The 11,229-nt window shown below is 46.2% G+C and overlaps 1 protein-coding gene across 1 annotated transcript in view; it reads left to right on the top strand.

Annotated features, from left to right (window-relative positions):
* The window catches only part of myo16 (myosin XVI), a 69,608-nt gene extending 58,583 nt beyond the window's left edge, over positions 1-11,025 (top strand). Inside the window, exons 33-35 of the mRNA XM_056433362.1 lie at positions 1,166-1,321; positions 1,751-1,836; positions 7,856-11,025. Coding sequence (XP_056289337.1) covers positions 1,166-1,321; positions 1,751-1,836; positions 7,856-8,026 — 413 coding nt within the window. The 3' untranslated portion in view covers positions 8,027-11,025. The remainder of the gene's footprint in view (positions 1-1,165; positions 1,322-1,750; positions 1,837-7,855) is intronic.
* Positions 11,026-11,229: the final 204 nt, after the last annotated feature.

Genomic DNA, 11,229 nt, shown 5'->3' on the forward strand with positions numbered 1-11,229 from the left:
ACTATCTAGTGAAAGTGTCGGTGTCAATAATCCGACATTTTGCTGGAATCTCATATGACTGGATCGGCTTAATATATAAAGACAGTGTTGTGTGTGTCATACATCTATTCACTTGAGAAGTTCAAGGAGCGGGAAGCTGAACTCCGGTGCCTCGAGTCGAGAGACATCGTGCTCGTCACCGTTCGTCAGCGCCAGACCCTGGCGTCATGGAAACAGTGTGTGTGACAGGTGAACCAGGCACTGGTGTGCAAAGCGTGGCGGTCCCTTTAGATCCGAGCCAGAGGGATGCCGATCGGCTTAACGGGACGGCCTACTTCCGCGCCCTTTCGGCCGTTGGTGTGATACCTGACGCTGTGGGAGTGGCCGAGGGTTACAGTTGCTATCCCAGACATCTCTGTGAAGAGCAGCTGCCTTTCACACCTCATCCTCAGGGAATGAGATAACCACAGGAATGCCTGGGGAAGGTTGTCTCCGGGCTCCAGGAAATGACTGTCGACCCCCCCCCCCCATGCCTCGACAGCAACATATAGAAATCTGCCTAAATTGGATAAAAGTCAAACTTTTCCCTCATTATAGTCTTTATTGTACACATCCAAATCCTCACCGTGACTCGTCATAAGCATGCAGTGCTCGCATGGAACCCCCCTCTACCTGGCCTTTGGTGCAGAAACACACCCCTCCCCCCGTGGGACCGATGGTAAAGTTTGCTGCGGTTATATTTAGGTGTTTTGTGAGCGCGGGGGACCAGGAGGCACACATTCTCAGTGTGGAGCCGCAGCTGACGAATTCCCATTCACACTTCTATGCACATATGTAGCCCCAGTCTTTGACTCATGCGGTGTCACAGCGCGTGAGCCCTGAGGAGCAGCAGCAGGTCGTGTGGAGTCACCTTCCTGACAGGCGGAGCAGATGAATCATTTTTTTAAAGGCTTGACGGGATCGGAGGAGTAAGTGGTGCGAAGATATGGGAAATCAACACGCGTCATATACTACCAACATTGTAATGGTTTGCAATGAAACTAATTTAAAACACGACGGACTCCCTGTGCTGTTGCATTTTGTTATCCCCCTCCAATACGATGCATGATTTAATCTAAACTTTATCCGATGTCTGTATACCATGTATTGACATGTATTGTATTCTCCTTTTGACTATTTTTCCCAGGGTTCAATTCCAACATCAATCTGCCAAGGAGGGAAGATTGTGGCTCCGCCCCCACTTCGCCATCGCTGCAGCTCCAGGACAAGAATGCCAACAACCACACACACCCTCACTCCTCAAGCCCCGCCCCCGCTGAGAACGGCAACCAGATCTCCAACGGTAACGACCCCGCGTGTTGCTCATTTACATGGATATTGATCACGTTGAATCTCCGTACAGAGAGATGTGTGATGGTGGCTGTTGACTCTCCGGTTGCCCGTGTCGCAACATAATTGCATCGACACTTAGAGACGCTTGCAATAATAGCACCGCGCAGTCACTGGAGAAGCGGAGGAGAAGAATTGCATAACATAATGACACAATGTGATGGATAAGGAAAGAACAGCACAGGTGTCATCATGGAGCACCCCGTGCGTCCAGCAGCAGAAGTGGTCGATGTTCTTTCCCTGACATTTCCACCCGGCTGAGAAACGCCTTTCCAACCCCGGCTTGTGTTTGCACGTCCTCCCACACACGGACCGAGGGACATGGCGCCCGTCACGTTTTATTTGCTGCTGTGTAATATTGCTTTTTATTTTGTGTGTTCAGGGTCGCTGGAGGATGAGAGTCGCATCAAGTCAAACTCATCCACCTCCACCTCTCTGCACAGACACATGGACAGCCATCATACTCAGGTAAACGCATAGAAACGGGCACTTCACAGCTCAAACGCACACTGACAATAACAACACCGCGAGATGAAGTCTGTTTAGTTGTGGGTTGGTCGACATTTGGAGTGCACAGGAAAGTGGCCTCCTTTGACAACACGTCTACCTCGTGACATTCGATCTTTCTCCGGCTGTGTTGACGGGTGTACGGTTACCGGATTGAATTAAATGTCTTGCACACAAGTTCACACACAAGCTCTCATGCAGAAACACACACCTTGAGATTTATCAGAGGCAAAATAACCTTTTAAAACCATCATTTATCACCACGAACTGATAAGTGCATGTATTTTAGAAAGCCTTCGTAATCTATAGATGTAAACATAGAGGGGCTCACCAGCTGGATCGCAGTGACTCACATAGCAGCTCTTCAGGGACACAGCTCATGAGGACCATCCTGAGCTCTACCCTCAACACATTCAACAGGATTGATTCTTATGAACAAAGGCCAGCTTCATATTCTCTTGATTCTATGCTTTCTGGCTTCTTTTTTTTGATATGAATCCATCATTAGGGTATATACCCACCCTGAAGAATTAGCTTCGTCAGCAAATAATTCAGTCTAGGATGTATAGCTTGATTTGGTACCACCAGAGATGATGCCATATCCTGATGTACACTGGATCTGACTGCTTCACTATCCGGCTCCATCACAATCTGCTGCCATCCTCAATCTGCTCCAAATGTGTTTCTAAAACATAAAAGATGTGGACGAAACAACTTTAGATTTATAAGAGTAACTGAAACTGGGCATTTTGCAGATGATGGAAATCTGGCTCCGGATGCGCGTGACCAACATTTAATGGCAAGAAGTGTAAACAAACAATCAAGGCTCACGATCGTGTGTTTCGTGGTGATCCGGGCTCCTCGGGAACCAGCTCGAAGGACCCGAGTCAAGACGAAAGAGATATTTCTCCAGTTCAGAGTATTAGTCGCAAAATCAGCCAATCGCTCACTCTCAAAGGGTTAGTCCATCCTCTAACACCTTCCTGTTGGCTCAAAGTCCCGCTATGAAAATGGAGGGGTCAAATGTCATGAACCCCAGGTCAAAGCGTCACTTCCGGTCAAGTCACTAGACAAGTCTTTTCACAATAAAAGTCCTGTCTGTTATTGGCCGCATTAAAGTCACTTCACGGGCTTTAACCGACTTTGACGATTCTGAAATACTTACTCAGTCACTCTCATGCAACATACATTAATTCTTGCCATTTGCATAGAGTAAACAGGACCCCTATGCTTCATAACACATTAATAGCAATATCAATATTCTCCCTAATATTTCAAATTATAATATCTTTCTATATGTATTAATTTAAAGCTCAAGACTACAGAATCAAAATAAACTATTACAACCTAACAGATTATACTAGAAATGTGGCTGCTGACATTCACTCACATATACTCAAACTTCCACTCTGCTAAGATCATGTCCACAGGCTCAGCGGCAAAGCCGCACACTGCAACAGGAAATTTAGATTTCTTTAAGACGTCAGCTGTCCCAACAACACTCGGTCTACAGCTTCTACCGTCGGAGCCTTTACTGCACGGCTTCTCCACCACTTTCCCCTGGAAGTCAAATGAATGCAGGTTACAGACTAGGTCAAACGTCTTGCATAACGCCGGTCACAACGTAAACGCTCTGTAAATATTCTGCGTCGCTGCATCCTGTCTTCCTGTGATCCAGCTGTTTCCTCCCATTTCGTCACGTTTCGCCACATAAAATCTGATTCATCACCGACTGCTTCAGTCGAGGATTTAGTATCACTCGGCGGTGCCTGAAGCACAATAATGAAGAGAGCACACGGTGTCCCACCTCCAGAGAAGCTCAGGACATTTATAAGATACTGCCACTAGAGATGTGGAGGGCACACAATGTACCCACTTCACGAGCTCAGGCTCTCCCAACAGTGGAGGTGAACTCGGTTTGCTTGAGGCTGCCAAAAAAGTCTGAAGCACATTTGTGCTGCGAATGTATTCGTCCAATGTTCCCAGTTTTTTACTCCGAATATGTGGCTGTATGGAAATGACTGACTTTTCTCTCCCTCTCTCCCTTTTGATTCTAATGAGCTTGGCTGTTACTCTCACTCCCTCCTTTATCTTCCAGAGGGGTCATCTCAACTTTTCTCCGTTCGGTGCGGGGGCAGCCCTCTAAAACAGCGAGGGGGGACGGGGGGGTTCACTGGAAGACCTGTTCACATGTAGGGACGTGGTGAGTGTATGCTGTTCCTCGCGGTTCTCCGCCCTTAAGAGCAGTGTTTTTCAAAGACCCAATGATCATGAAAGTAACTTGCAAAAGAGGCTCAGAAGTTGTGTCTGAGTTTATAGAAATACCCAAATGTCTCTTTTTAGTATGAAGGATTGACCCTCCTGCCTCATGGATAACGGAGACTGTGGTCCTCTTTAATTTATTCCAGTTGAAACTAGTTCACATAAAAGTGCTCGCAACAATGCCACCTGTACGGATCAAAACAACCAGATTAATGAGTAGCAATACAGGTAAGAGGGTGACCTTTCTCTTTGTAAGGCAGGGAATGATCAAAATTGTTGGTTAAAATCTTCTGAAAATGGGGGCCAACTCTTGAAAACCACTGCTTCTCAGCTTCTCCCGCTCCCCTTGTCTACTGTGTCCTTTAAACACTGGTCTGGAATCAGTTCATCAGGTCTGCTCCCAGAATCTGTGACGCTGCTGCTTTCCCCCGCTTTTCCCATCAGCAAACTGCCGCACCGCAGCGAGCTCGACGGGCATCCCTCTGCATGCCTGCTCATCATTGTTCCTTTTCATTTGCAGCCATCTTTATTGTTCAGTGAGACGCTTTTTGAGAAGATGTCCTCGTCGGTTCCTCTATGCACAGGGTTCTCGTGTGAGAGGATGGGGTGCACATGATCAGTCGGCATATCCATAGAACAGTGCACTTCTTTGGGATATTATTACATTGGCACTGATATTAAAATTGCACCAGCCTTATCAGGTATAGGATGTGGATGGTTCATCTGGTAACTACAAGTGCTTACGTGTGGTTTCATGTATTTGAACTCTAATCTACTGTGACGCTGACAATAATTCTTCAGTTTGAAGACATCAGTTTGATGCAGCAAATGTCTCCCATATTCTTTATTGCTTTTATTCAATCTGTTTTTCTTTTGAGACGGCAACAGGACAGTCAGCATCTTACCGCAAGGTTGCAAAAATGCAAGAAATAAAAGTTTTGAAAATGAAATTTCGACATTTAAGTCTAATTGCTTGTGTTCTAAATGATCCTCGGAATCGCAGTTTATTGGATATTGTGAGAATTTCTTTTTTTATATGTTGTGCATTCCTAACGACGACAGCTGATCAGTGTTGATCATTGTTCTTTGTTCCTGCTCACTAAGCGTTGTATACCTTCAGAAGTCTTCCTCATGTCTCTCTGTAAGAACACATCTGTACATGTGTGTGTGTGTTACTCGCTGTTGTAACTTGTATCATGGTTCCTCACTTCAGATAATCTGGTGTGTTGTCTGGAACAGGTTCATTACCATGAGGTCATTCAGGAGATGGGAACAGCTCTGTGACCCGGAATGCCTTTTCAATTGGCTGCATTCCAGACCGTGTTGATATAGGATTAGCGGATCTAATGGGATAAATGAAAAGGAAAGGATGAAGGAAGAAGAGGGGGGTGGACAACTCCATTAGGAATGAATGGACTGGCTTGTTTTGGTTCCTGTAGTTGGTAGTCAACAGCAGTCTAGACTAGGCGTCTAAAGAATAGGTGGAGTGTCTGCCAACTAAAGGATTGGGCAGGTTTTTTCTTGGCAGAGGGAATCACTTTCAAAGTGGAAGAAGGACTGCAACGTGAATAACGTCACTAGGGAGGAGAAGGCCAGACAAAGACGGAGCAATGGTGTCACACCACGACTCGCCCAGGTTTGGCAGAGTTGAAGCGTTCGTGTGCCAGAGTAGCTTCTCTGAAATCCCCACGTCACCTAACCCATCGTGACATTTCCAGGAAAGAGCAGAGGTCATCAATGGCCATCGATATCTTGACCTCTAAGCGGTCCCTCTCCTGCCGCCCGTTGCTCTGTAATGATCAGTGCTGCATACAATGAATCCCTTCTTTAAGGCAACACTGAAGGAAACCACATCCATTAAGACATGGTTTTTAAAATGTTGGGTTTGGAAGAACTAGACTGGCCTTGACGAAAGCTTACACGGCTGCATGAGGGCAAATCCTTGCTGCCCGGGTCCAAGACGTTGTTCTGTCAGCATATTATTGGCCGTGGTTTTGGAATGAGACGTTCAACAGCCACACGTAAGTGATGTTCAAGTGCCCACGTACTTGCCAGAAGAGAGCAATCCCATCTTACTGTGACACTCCAAAGACGAGTATTACAATTATCTCCTGAATGTAGTCAGGCATTAAGGCCGCAAAGCGTGTGTGTGTGTGTGTGTGTTGCAGAAGGACATGGTGTTCCTCCTTGTCTACTGTTCCAGTAGCTGGTGTTCCTGCTGGCGCCAGAGCACAGAATAGCCTGACAGGGAGGTGTAAATTATGAATTAGGGCGCTGAGTATCGTGCGTGTGCTGGCAGCCAATGTGTGTTTGAGTGCATGTGGACACTCACAGCTTGTCCAGATATGTGCACGTGGTCATGCCAAGCCGATATCACACCGCCGAGTTTTATGAGAATGTTGTAAGATAGGTCTGGTGATATATTTCTAGAAATAAAACTTCATTTAAAAAAAAGCATAACTTCTACCAACAATGTATAGGATACAATGCAGCCTGTTCCTGAGTCATAGAGCATTGTTTTTAAATGATGGACATGGTCACTGTAGTTTGTTTTGACTCAGTCTATATGTTCATGAGCGTCTTCAGTAGGAACCAATGGGCTTGGTGCTGATTGCTATGGCAATTCAAATGTTTGATTTTGTTTTGCTGTATAAAATCTTTTTTTACTTGGTCTGAGGAAATATTCATTTTTTGAGATATTTTTTTTTTATTTTCTTAAGCTAAGCCATATAATCAGCAATATTAAAAAAATAAAAAGCAATATTTCATTTCAGTTTGTTTGTAATGAATCCAATGCATGATTTTTTTTTTTTTTTTTTATTTAAGAAAAATAAAGAACTTTATCACAATATTCTAATTTTCTGAGACAGTCCTGTATGTTCATGAGCGTCTTCAGTCGGAACCAATGGGCTTGGTGCTGATTGCTATGGCAATGTTTTTCATTTCTTGACAGTGAAAATAATATAAAGTGAAGGAGTGCCAACCTTCATGAAGCATGAAGGAACAATTATCAGCCCGTTCACAGCATTACATGAATCTGGTCTTGGTCCTTCGGGTCCTGTTGTTGCTATGCAGACTGAGGCAGATTAGAATCCCTGTTGGATTACTTTACATGCTGACTGATGATGATCTGTCCACAGAATGATGACGTTGTGTGCACCTTTGGGCATTCCACCCCGAGAACCGGAGCCACTTGCACAAGAGTCCCTTAAATCACACGGCCTTCTTTGAGGTGATTTCCAGAGGGTCCAGAGTCAGAATATGGAAATGTGTGTCAGAGCAGTCAGTCAGAGAAGGGATCCCCACCACACACACACACACACACACACACACTCTGCTTCCCTCTGTATCGACTGGCGACGGCTCCAGATTCCGCTCGGTGTCGTACTTTGAGAGGAGAGCCCGGTGATCACTGCCCATTTCAAGTTGGTGGCCCAGACAACACACAGCAGGTTGTTCTTGCTCAGTCGGTGGTCATCTTCAATGGACACGTGAAGGTATTTGAAATACCGTCGTCCGAGTTAGGAGGCTTTTGCATTGACAGTGAGATACTTTTTTTCCCTTCATTATATAAAACCACTGCTTGTCATTTGCACTCCCCTTCGTCCTCCAATCACGGCCCGGTCATTCCAGCTTTCCGTCCTGCGCACGTCGATCCATTCTGGAGAAATGTATCCGAGTGTAAACACGCTGAGGTTTTTTTTCCTCTCCTCTCCAGGTGTTCCAGCGGTTACGTCTGTCCAACCGGGACGAGAGCGCCGCCCTCGGGGAGCTTCTGCGATGGCGGCGATCGCAGTGTGAGGGGCGGGGCGACGGGGAGCGCCGTCCTCCTCAGACCCCGACCCTGCCCCCCACGCTGCTCTGGAACAACAGGAAGGCCTCTCCATGACGGAGGTTGCGTGGTGCCCTCGCATGTATTGGCCCTGCTCTTTAAAAAAAAGTGGACCATGTGACCTCAATGCCCAGGGGCGAGGTCGAAGCTCCAAGCCCCAAAGTGAGCCTCGTCCCTGGGCACCGGGTCCTGCCTCCTGCGCCTCTTGACCTCGACTGTGGAGGATTCCCCCCCTCTGTGGTATAAGACCAGCTCTCTGTGACACTGATGTGGGTGTGTCTATGGAAGAACTGTGGAAGTCCGACACGGTAGAGGTCCGCGAGGTGCTATTTCTGTGATTACAGATGTCATTCACAAAAAGAGACAGTCAGCTTATTTATTTCCAGTTCTTCTGAGGCCATATGTGTGATATAGTCTCTCTCATGTTGTTCTGCTGCACACAGGAGTTCCACTCCAGAATATGGTGCTGATTATACTGGACATGCCATCCTGGTGTATATTCCCATGAGTGTGTGTGTGTGTGTGTGTGTGTGCCACCGAGTCTCAGGCGTCTCTGTAGTTTACATGTCGAACGACGCCTTCGTGCTCCTCCAGTGGACGGGCTTGGATACGGGACCCTTTCAGGTACAGCGCTCCCTGAGCTCGTGTTTGGAAGTGCTACCGCGGCCCCGGCAACGAGCAACCAGGGGTCAGGGTAACCTCAGTAATATCCCATGGTGCACTTCTCTTCCCCATTTGTTACCACCAGCCTTTGAGGAATAACAACCTGCAGCTAAAATGCAACCGACTGCGCTAACCTTTACTAGAAAACTGACACAAAAAACACGATCCTGCTTTGGTTTAAGGTGTGACGGTAAACCACGTAGCTGACAGGTGTACGCTGTGGGCGTGACACTCTGTGCCAAAGTGACACTCCTCGTTAAAGATGCGTCTAGACAGCAAGTATAGTTATGCAATCGGACCGATACGAGCAGTCCCCATTTATTGACATGTACAGACTGACATAAACGACCAAATCCCAGCTGTTGCCGTGCTTCAGTGTCGGCTCTGCTTCCGGATCTGAAGAACATGGCGAAAAGAGGGAAAAACCAAGTCTACGCGTGAAAGGTAACGACTTGACTCCCCTGGTGTCGACACCTGGACTGTTCCGTGTGCTCGTGTTGTTCCGGACGTCGTGCCGAGCTCTGTTATTGTACAGACGTGGGGCCTCCCTTCATCTGCTTTCACTCCCTTGACCCTGAAACGAGCGGACCCTTCCCCCCCCCCCACCTGGTCTTTGACCTTGCCCCCACCACCTTCCTAATGGATCAAACCGGCTCTACGGGTGTCTCCATGGTAACCGCTTTGTAAATAGTGACAAGTGTTGTATGTTCTGGCTTTTACTCTCGCGGCGAAGCACAGGGATTGAATTGGAAGACGAGGATGAGATAATACTGTCTATGATGGTGAAACTGAGATTTAAGAATGTCTTGGGTTAGATGCAATGACTCCGGTAACGAGAAAAGGTTTATTTTAGAATGTGAATATCTTTTTTTTTTCTTCTTCAGAATGGTTGTTTGTGGTTATGAGATTCTTTATACTCTATTCATGATTGGTTGTTTTACTCCCTGCTGACCCCGTGGTTCTGCTCCTATGATGCAATGCAGATGTTTTCATTGTATATGGATGTTTTATTGCACAATGTTTACGTGGTGTTGTGTTGACTTCTTAATGGACTGGGTGTGTCTCAGCGAGTCGTTTGATCTGTGAAGATCGCTTTGGATTGTTAGAGCCACAAAGTATCAATAGCGCCGATTGATTTCTCATTCCCACTGATCACCCACAATGTGTCCGATTGATTCAGCCGTACGAGTTAGCGGCCCCGTCACGGGATCCATCCCGGCTGCCGTCGGCGCGCCAATATTCAAGAGGAATCGGAGAAGATCGCTGATTTCACAAGAGATGGCGACTCAGCCGAGCTGCGTTGTGATTGGCTGAATGTATGAATGCAAAGTGTTCGCTCACTGCCTGAAACCCTGTGTAACTTATTAATGGAACATGCGGCTGTCTCTAACCGGCGGACCTGGCTCCTTCATGTGATTATTGTCTTCAGAAGTTATGTATGCAGTTTTTTTTTTAATGCTATTTAATAAGGATGCAACATTTTTTTGATAAAGCATTGATTTGCTCCGCCTTGTGCTGCGGGTGGGGTTGCATGAGTCGTGCAGCACTGCAATGCAGAACTATGGCCAACATTTTCATTTTTTTTGGGGCTCATTCACACGAGGATTCAAATGTTTCTGTGATCAAGCAAAACGGAAAGGAGCCAAGGTCAGCTCCTCCACCTGGCCAATGAGAGAGGAGGCACAGCCTCTCTGTTGCTCCATTGGTCCTGCTGAGTCGTGTGCATTATGGATCCGTGTGTTGCCACGTTTACTGAAGTCATGAGGAGATGAATGTATCTATCGTCTCCTAAAGCACATCGGTGTGTTTACCCAGCACGGCCACATGATTATAATGTGCTCATGATGAAAAGATCTAAAAGGCTAACGTGAAGAGCTGCTTCCGATCCGCGCACACGTCGGCTCCATCACCTCCGATCCCCTGACGTATCTGTCTGTTGTAAGCTAACTTGACTCTGGAGGCGGATTACTGCCCGTCACTGGAGTCAGGAATCTAAAGCGCTGCTCTGAGATCAGCTCTCTGGTGCTACAGCCAGTACAGATTGGCCATTTTACTGTCCCCAGTCCATGTTTAGTTGTTTGGAGACACAATATTTCAGCACCTGAACAGGGACTGCCTTTCATAGTGTTGTTGTTGTTGTTGTTTTTAAATTGTCGTCTTTCTTTACATGACATGCAGTATATTTTAACCGGCATACATACGTGTTTGTGGAAAGAAAAAAAGATTGTATGTGATATTTCATGATTATGTTCCCAATATTTTATAAGTACTGTACCTGTACAGCAATAAAGCACAGTTGTGTCAATGCCCGTAATTCATAGCTTTCCTACCGTGGAAATATTGCATGTTTAACTTGGAAAAGTCAGCATTCAAATAAACGAATGGAAACTTCAGACTTTAAGCATAACACATGACATCTTTTTTAAATCGTATGTGGTCAGTTGCACTTTCAGCTAGAAATTCTATACTTGGCTGAATCTTTTCTCTCATATGAGAAAGATGTATTAACATGATACAACAACTCTGATTATTCTGCTTCATTTCTTCAGGCTTTGGATTCCATTTCCAGACTATTACTAGAACAAAGTGGGAAAATA

Source organism: Pseudoliparis swirei, chromosome 2 (genome assembly GCF_029220125.1).
Source record: "Pseudoliparis swirei isolate HS2019 ecotype Mariana Trench chromosome 2, NWPU_hadal_v1, whole genome shotgun sequence".
Classification (NCBI taxonomy): domain Eukaryota; kingdom Metazoa; phylum Chordata; class Actinopteri; order Perciformes; family Liparidae; genus Pseudoliparis; species Pseudoliparis swirei.